Source organism: Sitophilus oryzae, unplaced genomic scaffold (assembly GCF_002938485.1).
Source record: "Sitophilus oryzae breed Bouriz unplaced genomic scaffold, Soryzae_2.0 scaffold_1853_pilon_pilon, whole genome shotgun sequence".
Taxonomy (NCBI): domain Eukaryota; kingdom Metazoa; phylum Arthropoda; class Insecta; order Coleoptera; family Curculionidae; genus Sitophilus; species Sitophilus oryzae.
The window spans coordinates 576,823-591,254 of NW_022146561.1; the positions used below are offsets into that span (position 1 = coordinate 576,823).

At 30.1% G+C, this 14,432-nt stretch overlaps 2 protein-coding genes across 2 annotated transcripts; both read left to right on the forward strand.

Annotated features, from left to right (window-relative positions):
- Positions 1 to 967: 967 nt before the first annotated feature.
- On the forward strand, positions 968 to 10,180 carry LOC115883259. Its single transcript, XM_030901597.1, has 5 exons — positions 968 to 1,070; positions 1,133 to 1,279; positions 1,666 to 1,833; positions 5,642 to 5,918; positions 10,052 to 10,180. Exons 1-5 carry the CDS (start codon positions 983 to 985, stop codon positions 10,152 to 10,154), a joined length of 783 nt encoding a protein of 260 aa, XP_030757457.1. The 5' UTR covers positions 968 to 982; the 3' UTR covers positions 10,155 to 10,180.
- A 74-nt stretch (positions 10,181 to 10,254) lies between these two features.
- Positions 10,255 to 12,845, forward strand: LOC115883256 (chorion peroxidase-like; the record flags this gene model as incomplete). The annotated part of the gene is made up of 3 exons (XM_030901592.1): positions 10,255 to 10,263; positions 11,903 to 12,079; positions 12,649 to 12,845. Coding segments are annotated over exons 2-3 (255 nt in total), but the record flags the coding sequence as incomplete, so codon positions are not given.
- Positions 12,846 to 14,432: the final 1,587 nt, after the last annotated feature.

Below are 14,432 nucleotides of genomic sequence, written 5' to 3' on the forward strand. Positions count from 1 at the left end.
ACGCTTAAAACTTGACAACATTTTAACGAGCATTTTAATCAACTTTGACCTAAACTGAAACAATAAATCAATCATTTATCAAGTTAAAACCATGTGTAACTAGTCTGCTGGAATAGTAGAGTATCAGCACTGACATTTTTGTGACCAATTATTAAAAGAAAATATTTCTATTTATGCCATGATTTGATCAAATTCGGCCAGTGTGCGTCGGTACTTTTTTACTTTATTCGATAGAAAATGACATTCTGAATAAAATGACATATCATATGTCAACTTTTGACATTCTCGCTTAATGAAAAATCGTATTTTAAAATTCAATCTAGAGTGCCATGGCTATGTTAAAAACACTAACTCTTAATCAAGGAGTCTTGGAAAAATAGATTTGATAGTCTAATGTTTTTAGTGCCTTGTCCTGGCTAGTTAGAAAATGCTCAAATCGTATTTTTAATCATATCTCAATTTTTTCAAAGGGAACGAGGGTGGCTCATTAGCATATTTGGAAAAAACATTTTTTTACGAATAATTTGATACCATACACTTGGTATTTCGAGTCAAATTTTCGTTACGGACCGCAAGTTATAATTTCAAATAAACCATATGCAAAAATGTCAAAAGTTGACATATGATATGTCATTCTATTCAGAGTGTTATTTTTTGTATCGAATAAAGTAAAAAAATACCGAGGATGCCATTTAAAAATCAAAAGTTGTAGTCATTTCCGGTGAAACAGAAAGTGACCGAAAACAATTAAATAAGTCAATCAATCCCAATTTATGTCATATACTAACATATCAAATCTCGATTTTTTATCTGAAAAAATAAAAAGGTTATAGGGATGAACCATTTTTGGGAAGCACCCAGTAGTATAGAAAACCAAAAAATATTAAATATAAATTATTGAGAGTGACAAGGGATGGCGAAATTTTGTTTATATCTATTTCATTTTCTGTCTAAAAACATCGTTGCTTTTTATGCTTCAATAATGAAACAAAAACAGAGAATATACCCTATTCAAAAAAATTACAAATACCTAGCAATAATTCAGCAGTTTTGGCTTGTCTATCACACAAGTAAGTACTTAATATTCACTGTAAACTAGTACTAATTTAATTATTTTTGTTTTCCTTTATAGAAATGCATTTGTTTGAGGTTTTTATAACATTAACAAGTCTATATTGCGCTGTCTATTGCCATGTGGTGTCGCATCCACGAGAAATTTTAACTCGTGGGACTCATGAAAAAGAGCATGACTTTTTTCATGCTAATGAAAAGGATGAAGGTAACTATTATATTAAACCTATTTAAATTGAATAAAAGAAAACAGTTAATTAATAAGTTAAATAGTTAGTATGATGTTATTATTTTTTTGATAAAAAATAATACGACTTTCCTTTTATTATGGCTGAAAAAGTTTATATTTGAAGGAATTTAATTTTTTTATAATGGTTTTAGATAAATGTTAAAACTGAAAATTGAAGTTGTTACAAAATTATACATTTAAAAAAAATCACTAAAAAGAAAGTCTCAATTTTAAATTAAGTTTTTGTCATAAAAAAATGTTACTTAGTAACTAAATTTGAATATTCTTTAAATACTTTTGTCTAGAAGCTATATCAATTAATCTTGATAATGTCTGTATATTTGATTCAAAAAAATGTATTTCAGACAGAAGTTTGAATGAAGTTGATCAGGAGAATAGTATTGCTAATGGAGATTCAAAATGTATGCCTCTGATTTCTTGTCCAGCACATGTACGGAATAAAAATAATATATACTGTGAAACTATGGCGGGAAGGAAGGGCATATACTGTTCGACAGGCCAAAATCACACAGGTAAATTAAAAAATATATAAGAAATTTTGTTTAAAAGATATTTTCTATAAGATTGTATCCTTGATGTATAACACTCTTAGAACATAACCAGAACATATATATTATGTCAAAATAACAGTTACTGAAAAGTTAGTGTTAAGATTGATTCTCACTATACCTTCCGTTTCACTTCCATATATCCATTCCGTATTCGTTCCGTATTTTTATTGTATTGATGCTATACGTAAGCTTCCATTCCGTATCAGTTCCATACTTTTTATTGTACAATTTACATCATTAAGAAAGTTTTATTTTAAAAATTTGTATCTTTTGAAAATGGTAGTAGATTTAATTAAGAGGTGAAAGAATAAATAAATATCAGGAAAATGTTAACAGAGCTGGTCCAAATGTAAGAGCTTGACAACACTGTTTACGATACGCTTCAGTCCATCGGCCAAAAAAATGTATGGAAGGAAAGGATATGGAACGGAAGGGAAACGGAACGTATAGTGTACATTGTCCTGTTCATTTACATGATATAATATTTTATGTAAACGGAAGGGAAACGGAAGGGAGCTGATATGGAAGGTATAGTGAGAATCAACCTTTAAAAATACAATTTTATGACTATACAGAGTGAGCCTGAAATAAGTGCAAATATTTTCAGGGTTGTTAAATCTCGATGAAGAAACATATATCCTCTTTACCGTTTTTCAAATAAGTCCAAAATAACTGAGAAATTTTACTTTGAAATTCTTTTTTAAAATTTAATCTACTACCTATGTTGCCATATTATGAAGATAAAATGTTTTTAACTAAAAATCGAAAAAGGTCCCAATTTTTTTTTCTAAAAATTCCAATTATTTTCGCGAAAAAAACTTATAGACGTGTTTCTGGGGTCGAAATATACTACCTAAAAATATTTGCACTTATTTAATATTAACCCTGTATGTCAATTTTCCTAAATATACCAGCACTTTTATAAATCGTGCCCTCCCTCACTTAAAAAAAGTAACTGAAAAATCGAAAAAATGAGTCGTCACACAAAACGACTGGGGTCACTTGAACTTTCTAGAGGGAAAATTTTGATCTCAAGAAGTGATGTTAATGTATCTATCACGGTAACAAAGTTGTGATAGTATTTGGATTCGAAGTATTTTACACAATTTACAATTTTAACATAGGATTTTTTTTATTTTGTTCCCTTCCGATAAATATACTAAAATGCGAGTTATGCTAATACAATAATAAGGAGAATACAATAGGAGACAAAATTGCATATATTTTCGAAAAGTTTTCAGAAAATTAAAAATATCTCCTTTAATATCGAAACCTGATCCAACAAATACCAAAAAATTAAGTTTACTTTAATATCTGTAATTATTTATAATAATAGCTTACAGGATGTTTTAAGGCATATGCCAAGAGCTTTAAGGGGTGATTTCTCGGAAAAAAAATTACCTATCTAGATTTAAATAAAAAATGCAATGACTTGTTAAATTTGGATATCCTGATCTATTTACAAACTTTTTTAACCCTTGTATTTTTTAATAAAACTTAATAAGCCAATTAAAAACAAAAAATATAAAATTAAAATCGGGTCTTGCAACATCTTCAACAAGATCAATGACTTTTGTACAATCTTTGATACTAAAACCCATATTCAATCGTATACAACAATAATCACCAAAGCCACCTCGTTATTGTGAAGAATAACATCAAAAAGTAAGGATAATTGAAAAAATTGCAAAATGTTTGTGGCAAGTTTATTTTGCTCTTAGCTTAAAAATTAGCCAAAGCATTTGCTGAAATGAGACAAAGAACAAAATAATCAAGAGACATGGTTCTGACCGAAAAATAATGTTTTATGAAAATTTGCTCATGAAATTATTGTACAGTATGTTTTAAAAATACAGTACTCTTCGAGTTACCCTGTATAATAAATACTAAAGTTTATACTAAAAGTCAAATACTAAATTAAAGTTGATGTATTTTTATACAGTTTGCTAAAAAAAACAAAAAAAACAGGGTTAAAAATAAAAAAATATAACATTTTTAAAACTTGACCAAAATTTTTTCAGTGCGTTTTTTGCATCTGAGTGTACACGACTCATATTTGTTTTTATAAATCAGTATATATTTTTTGGTATAAATATTACCTACTTTAGAGCTTCAAATGGCAATTTGAGAAAACTCCGATAAAAACCCTTCCATTATATCAGTGTTTCGGAATTTTTAATATTCGCATTCGATATTTCAAAAAAGCAATAAATAAAAACGCTTGAAATGGCGCTAAACTTCCAACAATAAAACATTATCGTTTTCTCTTGAAAAATAATTCATTTGAAATCACTTACATTGTAATAATTATTTCGGTGAAAGCCTGTACCTAAAGCTGTAAGTTATTCCTTCACAGAAATGCATTTCTTGTTTCTAAATTTACAGAGATATTGCTTTACTTGTTTGATGAAAGAATTTAATGTTTTAGTACTGATATTGACTTCGTAAAATATATCTTAAATCTGCATTCTGCGTCAATTCCTAGGTAGGAATTTAAATATATAATTTCATATTAATTTTTAATACATGTTTCTAAAAATTGCACAACATATCACTATAAAACAACAATTAAAAGTTCTCTCATCATATTTTTATAATTGATGTGTATTTCTTCATGACAGTTGATGTTGATGTTTTTTGATTCATTTTGCTTTTATTCTTCACGTTTTTTTTTATTGGCCTCAACATCACCTTCGACTTTGAAAGAAGCTGACTGTGCCGTTTGTTCTTATTATTGTTAAAATAATTTATAAATTTTGTATTTTGTATATGATTTGGAACAATAACCTTTTATTATTATTTCAATCAGTTATTCTTTATTGGATATATTCGATTATGAAGAAGACAGTAACGATTTACAGCAATTGTTGCAATTAAATTATGCATTTGCTTTTGGCTTATGCGGTATGGTTAACAAGCACAGATGCATTTATGTACTCAAAATAATGGCGGAACATTTTCTAAAATAACTTAGAGTGTACGTAGTGATATTATTTCTTTAAGTTTTACTTTGTGTAATGTAAATTGTAAAGAACCATTTAATAATATATTCTGTCTTTTTTTTATAAGTTGTAAATCATAACAGAATATGAATACCATGCCAACTAAGTGAGTGATAACCAACTGAAGTGATATAAGTGAACTTATATCGCTTCTTCTTCTTCCTGTCTTGAGCCAAACGGATAATTGCACTGGCCTCTCCGATAATAGACTTATATCGCTGAGAAGCTTAAAAAAATGGCGCTTTTTATGAAGTCATGGCCAACTATGGTTTCCATTTAAAAAAAAACATATGTTTGTGTCATATGTCAAAAATGACAGGCTTTAGAAAAAATAGGAGAACACAAACTCATTAGGGATGTGATTATCTACAACTTTTATCTGAAAACTTTTTGTCTAAAATTATAATGGAATTAGAGACAATTTTTAAAATAGCCAAAATTTGTTTTTTTCCAAATATCTAGTAAGCCATCAACATTTTCAAAAATCTGAAAGGCGCATATTTATGACCCCACAAAACTGCAATTCTTTCCCTATTTAACCGACTCTCTATCTTCAGTAGTTACCGAGATACCCATAAAGAACATCGTAGGAAACTCACCCTGTATGTTCTTGCCATTATATCTATGTTCATATAAAGAGACGCTGCATAATTTATATTCGTGAATTATTAGATTATTCTTCAATAAAGTGAATATAATTTTAATTTTTAGTAGTTATAGATTTTTCTGGTCAAGTAGTTATTTTAAATATTTTTCATGATTTGTAGGAATCTTACACAGCAAAGGTCGAGGCCATCACAACTTCCATGCAGATTTCTTGACACTGGAAAATCTAAGCCAGAAATCGAGGGCCGAAATGTCCAGGCTAAGAACGAAAGAAGCCAATCTTCTATCCAAAAAATCGTCAGTTTTGCAACCTGGATCGGCTACTTATGGTCATTTTCGGAATTCAAGAAGATTCAACCCTGCCGATATCACCGAAGTGATGCACATAGCCGATAAAGCTTTGGAAATAGCTATAGCTACTCGAGTTTTTAAAGACAGGTGAGATAGTTTTTAGGTAATTTTGAACTAGTCACAAAATTTTAGAGTCGAATTAATTATCTTTTTTTTCGTATAAATAGTTTTTGGAATTGATAAATTATTTTCTAAATAATTACTATTCTGTCGAAGTCTTATTATTTAAATAAATAATACACTTTATAGTCTTTTCTCCATAAGACTATAAAGTGTGTTATTATATTATTATATAATAACATAACAAAACACAAGTTTTGTTATGTTATTTTTTTTTGTTTCTCAACCAAGTAGCTGTTTTGCGGATTCTGAAGTTTTATTCCTTTGCATATTGACATCATTTTATATTCTAATTTTGACTCCATATAGGTCTTGTTTAGCTCAAACTGGAATTGTTTGTTACTGATAAATAGAATTACAGATTAACCCATATTTATTTTAAATTTGCACCAAAGTAATTTTATAGAAATATATCTTCCAATTTCAGGAAATTCTGTCCACTTCCATTTTGAAATCTGTCATTTTTATTTAGTTTTTATAAACAAACAAATAAAAAAGAGACTGGCAAATTAACAAAGAGAGGGACAACCATAAAATAATAAATACAAGAAAGTGTCAAGTCAATGTTAAATTATGGAAACAGCGTGGCTGCCTGGGTAACTAATTTTCAGATATGGCGGCTGGGACATTTGACATGACTATGACATGACATAGACATGACAATTTCAATTTTATGAAATTTATTTCCGTTTCCGGTTTTTAATGGCGGGCTGTTCGGGAGGTTTAAATGAGGGTTAATATACTTTTTACTCTTTCTAGTAGTAAATAATACAACAAAATTACTCAAAAATATTTATTTGGAATTTAGAACAATGTAAATATGCAAATCAACACAATTAAAGAGCTATAAACCAATAAACTACTGTATCAATATTAAATATTTAAATAATATCAGAGATGCTGTGTTAAAGCGAATTAGTAAAGTAACAGTGCATTGACTTACAGAAACTTGAAGATAAATAAATGTTTTCACAGCTTCACGGATAAATAACTGGAAGCAGGAAAAAGGCAACCGGAACCCACACAAAACCTGGAATCAAAAAAAATATGTAAAAAACATAAATATAGGTACCTACATAAGACTTTTGTGAATTAAATCAAACAGGACTTGAATGAAAATAAAATGAATAAAAAATATGATACATATACATCTAATACCTCATTTGTATTTTAAAAATAATCTACATACATAGATTTATAGCATTATTGCTATGACCTCTATGTACCTATGTGATATGTAATTACGCATTTCTGTTCATCTTTAGAAAATTAATGTAGGCTAATAATAGTTCAATAATCATAATTTACCTTGTATAACTTGCTTTCAATTGCTCAAAATCACCGATCAGTCTTTAAAGTAGAGATACGGGAAAATCCTTGGCAAAGAATATCCCAAGATCCTTGGGTTTAAAGCTAAAAAAATATAAGAACAGTTAATATATTACCTATTTTTACATATAATATGGCCCATACCTACTACACGCAGAAACGTCGATTTCATCATTTTCTTCATGTAATTAATATCATATATACCTACTTTATTAAAGTGTTAACAAGGAACTTTATATCAAAAAACATCTTTGTACTTATAAATTTCAGTCGAAATATCAGAAACAAACTTCCAATCAAATCTAAACGGCAAAAATTAAAATGGAGCCCGACCTTGCCAGAGGCCTCGGGAGCTGACGCTGACACACAGACAAAAGACAAAAGAACAGGACGCCGACGTGCATAAAAATGTTCCGTAGCAGAAATTGACAGAAATCATATAGAAATATTCAGATTTTTGTCTAGGACAGTCCAGAAGGCCATGCTTTCTGCCTGGGTAGAACCGCGCCACAACTGTTTCCAATTTTCCGGTTTCACAATATCACCCCCCACCTGGGGACAACGTTCTCAGGCGCAACTCAGAACGCAAATTTCGTTCTATTTATGTTGATTTGCGCATTGCGTCTATTGGGCCCACTATCTCATTCTAATATAACAAGAAAGAAAGAAGCAGCCATATAAAACGTAATTTCTAAATAGAAATTAGAACAATCGCCTTTCGTTTTCGTCATCATGACAACCTAGATGATAACATCATGACAATTCGTCGTGTTTGTTAATTTTTCTTTTGGTGATTTACCTTTTTTTCTAAACTCTCCATTTTATTGACTTATGAATATGGATAGGGAACAAATTCCTTTGTTTCATATCGGTATTTATATTTTGTTACTTATAATTTTAGGTTACACTATTTGTTATTTTATTTGCTGCAGGAGCCAGTATCATCTATTTTTTATATGTATTAGTGCCCCCTTTCTCTCATAGATATGTTAAAGACACCCGGTAAAATAAAAGTAAGTAGTTATATTTATCATCTTATTAAGAAAAAAGTAGAAGTAGTAGTGTCAAAAATATTTGACACTACTTAACATAACAAATTAATGCAATTAATTTTTTTTCATTTTTTGGGTAGTTTTATAGCTGGTTTATAGTAACCAGAAACTTTATTAATATACCTATTCTACTTTTGTTTTAGGATTAAAACTGGACTTGAAAATGGTTCAGGATCATGATTCTCGTAAAGTCTTCTTTGTTTGGATATTCACTTTGTTATTGCAATTAGGCAGTTTTTTCGAAAATGAGATTTTTAATGCCCTTTAAAAAAATCGGCCGATCGTTTCCTACAACAGTCAGTTCTTCTGCATTTAAAATTGGTAGGTGGGTGGAATAAACACTGTTATTTTTTGTAATTATATTATAAAAAGTTTATTTATTTTTATGTATAAATAAATATGTTTGTAAAACAGTACAATTTTTGCTTTTTTTTTATAATTTCCCTTATAATAGTAGTATTCTTTCTTCTGAAAGAAACTGCAAATTTTGACTTAAACTGATTTATTCCCTACACCACGTTCCCTTTACGTGGTACAGGGAATAAATCAGTTTAAGTGAAAATTTTCAGTTTCAGAATGAAAGAATACTACTAATAATGGCTAATTTAAATTTCCCCCCAGCCAGAATGTGCGATAATGTCTTACGATACGTTTTATACCTATCTCTTTCTTTTTCATATAAAGCACATATAATAAAGAAAGATAGCAATAAATACGTACGTCCCGCCATGGTCCTGCTAATTGGTTTGTGTTCGGTCCCACTCTTTATCATGAGATTTTAATCAGTCTCTTTTTATTTGTTTGTCTATGTTTTTTTTTTAATGTCGTTTCTTTTTTATTTATGAGTTAATGCTATTTATAAACATTTTCACCTTTATCTCCATTAAATACGGGCAGATATAAAAAAATAACCGTTATCAGTTAACCTGATACAATTAATCGGTTATCGTAATAACCGGCTTCTTTTGAAAAAATTATTACCTACTATAATTTTTTATAATCAAAAATATAAAAAGAAAATTAGTTTGAATGATGGAAAAAGAGCTGTAAACTGACAGGCGGTACTTCTATTGCGGTAATAGATCATTTACATTTAGGTCGCGCTACAGACAATGTTTTTTTTTATTTTTCACGCGACACCTGTATTTTTTAGATGTAAAAACAGGCTGTATTTAGGATCGGTAAGACTGAAATAACCGATTTTCGGTTATGGATTAAAAGGACGGTTATTAGGTTTAACGGAACGGGAAAAAATAACCGATTAATATCCGGTTATCGAAAAAAAAACCGTTATCTGAAAAACCGATTATTTTTGCCAATCTCTGGCCTCCATGCACCAAACAAGTATTACTTAACTTTTTAATTAAAACAAAACGCTATCCCCTTATTGTAATATGAATAGGTTTTGTACATCTTCGGCGTTATGACGAAAGGCGTAACTTTCTTGTTAACTTGTTCAACATGGCTTCTCTTTTTAATTTATTTGCATCGGTAGAATATGATGCCAAAGTTTTCCGATTACAATTTGGACCACCCTGTATATTGGGCTTTTTATACTGTAAAGTAACATACGATTGAAAAAGAACGTTACAGTTGGCTTGTGGTGAAGATCATGATCGTTTTATATGCAAAATTATATGAAGAACATTAATTATGGTCATTTTCATGACAACTTAACGCCTTTTTTGGCCCAACGGTATATTTTATATTCTATTCTAGGCAAGGTATTACCAACGAAAGAACTGGAAGGGGAAGAATACAACAAAACTTACGTCAACTGCTATCGGACAAAATTGCATTCCTTTACCTACCTGTCCTCTAATTCCGGACAAATATCGTAGAGATAGATGGCGCTTGTAACAACATAGCGCATCTACCGCTGGGAGCACAGCACACGGCGTACTCGGCTGCTTCCTCTAACTACCAGGATGGTAAGATACTCTATTATTTTAATTCTCTCTCTTCATTCGAGGGACATACATATTTGAAGCCTTTTCATACAACAACGTTTCAAAATTCATACCGTTTTAGAAAATTAAAGAAAACAGCAGAAAACTAGTTTGAATTTTTAAAATACTATAATATACAAATATGGTTGAAGTACTAAAAATCAAAACGCGTTTCTATAGTAATTCTCTTATAGTAAATTTTCTATAGTAATGTAATTTCGTTTTCATCCTTTGATCGACTATTATTGATAGAATTTTGATTAATTGATTAATGGCATATATTTTGCTGTTTTAAAATGTTAAAGAAGCACAAAATTTATTTAGTTCAATGCTAGGGAAAGGGTGATACTAGTTTTCGGAAAATGTAACACTTTAACAACAACAAAAGATATGAGTTTTATTAAAATTAACTTTGAATAAGAAGACTAAGGAAGGAGCATAATGCCATCCATGTATTCATGCATGGTGGGCGGAAAAGGCACCATGAAAGCTCTCTAGGGTGGGGATCCTTGACAGTTCTGTTTGACGATTCATTTGACATATTTGAATTTGATTTGAAATTTTGTGGATTTGTCAGTCTTTATGGAGCTTATTTTATGTTATTTATTATTTATTCTACTACTGATAGTTGTATAAAGGTAGTTAATCTAGAGGAAATTGTGGCAGAACTTAAATTAACAGTGACACTATCGCGATTTATCGAAAAACACTCTAAAATAGTTGGTTGTGTAGCGTGCGGTAGATCTCGGCAAAAATGTGTGAAATAATGGAACAACTTTTCGCTACTAAATGACTATACATATAATATACATACGTGTAGTAAACCGATCATTTATGAAATTCAATAAAATTAACTAATTATATATTTTTTCTTGCATTTTTGCTTTTATTTACTACTTGTCAAAGATTAGATGTCAAAGAATTTAGATACGTCAATTTGACTTACCTGCTTCAGTAGCGTATCGGATGTTTATAACTATTTTTATTAGAATTTTATATTTTTATAACAATTTTAATAACTACCAACATTTATTCACAACGTAAAATAAAACAACAAATTATTGAGTCTACCCTACGTCTACCCTACATCATAGTTTTATATTTTTTAAATAAAATTAGAACGACACTGATAAACCGGAATTTAAGTCGGTCATATTTGAGGCCCATCGCGGTGTACCTAAAATTTTTGATATGCCCCTTCCTTAGTCTTCTTATTCAAAGAAAATTAATAATAATTATCTATCAAAAAATGAAATCCAAATTATTTTACCATAGAAACGCCTCTTGATTATTAAGGCTTTTTCAACCATATGTTCATTACATGTTTTTTTTATTTTCTCTAAAACGGTATGGAAATTTGGAAAAACATAAACGGGATTGGCCATTTTAGAACAAGCGAAAATTTTAATAAAGAATGCCGTTTTCTCAAAATGTCAAGAATAAAAAAGTGATTTCTCTTGTAAAGACAATCCGGGGACATACTGTATATTTCTCTCGTTTTTTGCTATTAAGGCAATAATTTTTTTCTATAAAGGCTAAGAATAGTATAAAAATTTTTTAGTAACAACATAGATTTCTTTCACAGAACTGTTTACTTATTGATATTTTTTTCATTTTTAAGGAATATGGTCGCCCAGAGTCTCAGTTGTAGACGAAGAGCCTCTTCCAAGTCCCAGATTAATAAGTACCACCATAATATCAGATATAGATTCTCCAAACCACGACTATACCTTACTAGTGATGCAGTTTGGCCAGTTCATATCTCACGATTTTACACAGTCAATGGATATGTCTTATGGTACGAAATATTATATTACATATTATTATTAGAAGTTGCTAAATATTGGATTGGAAAATCCTCAATCAGTTTTTTTTCTAGTTAGTTAAGATATAAAAATGGCTATAAAAATCACCATCTGATTGAAAAAAACGGCGTCAGAGACGGCTGAGGAATGATGATCGATAATAAATTTGGCGAGGGCCATCATCAGCTTGACGTCATATAAAAATTAACATAAAACGTTTCTTTTTGAAAATTTTATTATTAGTATATTTAAAAAATACAATAACATATGTTGATTTGCGCCGCAAGGAATGAAAATTATAGATAAAAATGAAAATATATTTTTGCTCCATGTAGAGATTGTAACTCATAACAGAAAAATATGTTTTACTTTTGCCATTTCGCAACTTGAATACATTTCTTATATTACCCAGCAAATCTTATTAAAAATATTATCCAACCAAGTTTACCATTTCTATTTGACGTGAATGTAGTAAAAGTAAAGTTTGTGAGCTTCTTTTTATTAAAATTTACTAAAAAATGTATTAGTACTAATAGTAATTGATATAATTAATCTTCTATAGCTAATGGAAGTGCCATATCCTGTTGTGACTTGGAAGGAACATCAATATTACCGCCTGAATCTACCCATTACGCTTGTATGCCGATTCCTTTGCCTCATGAGGACCAATTCTATGGTACATTCAAACAGAAATGTATGAATTTTGTTAGGTCTGCCTTAGCTCCAAGCCACGATTGTACTTTGGGATATTCAGAACAGGTAAATCATGTTTTTGTACTAATTCTAAAATTAATGGTTCCTTAATGGTTGGTCTTATAAAAGTTGTGCCTTATTTGGGTGCAGTCAGGCATGATGTTCTCTACTTAGAATACCTGAATTGGAGCGTTTTATGTAGCGATGGGCAAGACTGTTATTTTTAGATAACAGTTGAAACTGTTATAGTTATTTATAAAAAACAGCTTAAAATAACAGCTTAAAAATAACAGGTTTCTTTATTTTATTGCGATTAAGAGTATGAGGCGGTAACCGCCAGGCGTATTAACGCAGTTGCAAGTTGCAACAATGATGTGCTCGGTGGTAGTACTTCCAGGGTGTCATAACATTTCTAAATATCGATTGTTACCTAAAATACTTCTCTAAAAACGGTGGTTGCTTACAAATAAGCGCTGTTTACAAATTGCGATATAAAAAAGCCAAAATGCCGCCACTCGTCTATACCTATACATTCCGATCTACCTACGCCCTGCCCCTCGATTCGCGTAGATCCTGAATTGCGTAGCAGTGTACAGGGTGCATCTCACTCGACGGGCGAGAAGCTCTTAGTTATAATTTTATCATTGGCGGTCAAAAAATAGCGATATAAGGAAATGTGTAGTATATTCTTCATAAGTAAACCAACTATACACTAGAGTTCGAATTAATTTTACACTTAAACTAGCGTTTACCCGCGACTTCGTTCCCGTCGAATTATTAATTTGTAATGGTGATGATAAAGCAAAGCAAAAATTTCCATTAACATACAAACTGAATAAAATTTTCTCACATTTGCCAAAAATAAGTTTTAAACATCGAGCAGTTTAAGCAGAATCGTGGTTAATCAATTACTCAACTTTTTGGAACACCCTGTATGAAATTTAAAAAATTTCAAAATATGTAAAAAAATAAAATAAATTATGCGTGTCCAAGCGTTTTCCCGAAAGACTAACCGTTTTTTAAATAACAAATATTGTAATATTTGAGGGGCATTTTCACCCTCTTGGAATTTGAGATTCGAGAAACTCCTCCTTACGAACCTCTACACCCTACAGTCAATCCGTTTGCCATAAATCAACTTTAAACGTCAAGCAGTTTAAGCAGAATCATGATTACTCAATGGTCATATTTTATGAAACACCCTGTATATATTTTTTAAAAATCTTAAAATATGTAAAACAACAAAAGAAAATATACGTGTTTAAGAGTTTTTTCGGAAAACTCACCAGTTTCTAAATAAAAAATATTCTAATATTTGATGGTGGTTTCGCCCCCTTAGAATTTGAGTTTCGAAAAATCCCTTCTTATCGAACCTCTACACCCTAAAGTCAATCCATTTTCCAAAAATCAGCTTTTTACGTCAAGGGCTTTAAGCAGGATCGTGATTAATCAATGACCATATTTTTCAAAACACCCTGTATACATTTTTAAAAAATCTTAAAATATTCTGAAAATTTTTCAGAATAAATAAATAATTACCTAAATATTGAAACTTAATAACCAAGTACTGAAACATACAGCGCCATAATATCTCAACCTCCGCCCGTTATGCTCGTAACAGGTTGAAAAACAATGTATCTAAAACAACTGATG

Bases quoted from the DNA above. Each gene is read 5' to 3' on its own strand.
- LOC115883259 (XM_030901597.1), top strand. From the start codon at position 983: ATGAAACAAAAACAGAGAATATACCCTATTCAAAAAAATTACAAATAC. The intron at 1,071-1,132 runs GTAAGTACTTAA...TTTCCTTTATAG, and splicing joins TTGGCTTGTCTATCACACAA to AAATGCATTTGTTTGAGGTT. The intron at 5,919-10,051 runs GTGAGATAGTTT...ATTCTATTCTAG, and splicing joins ACTCGAGTTTTTAAAGACAG to GCAAGGTATTACCAACGAAA.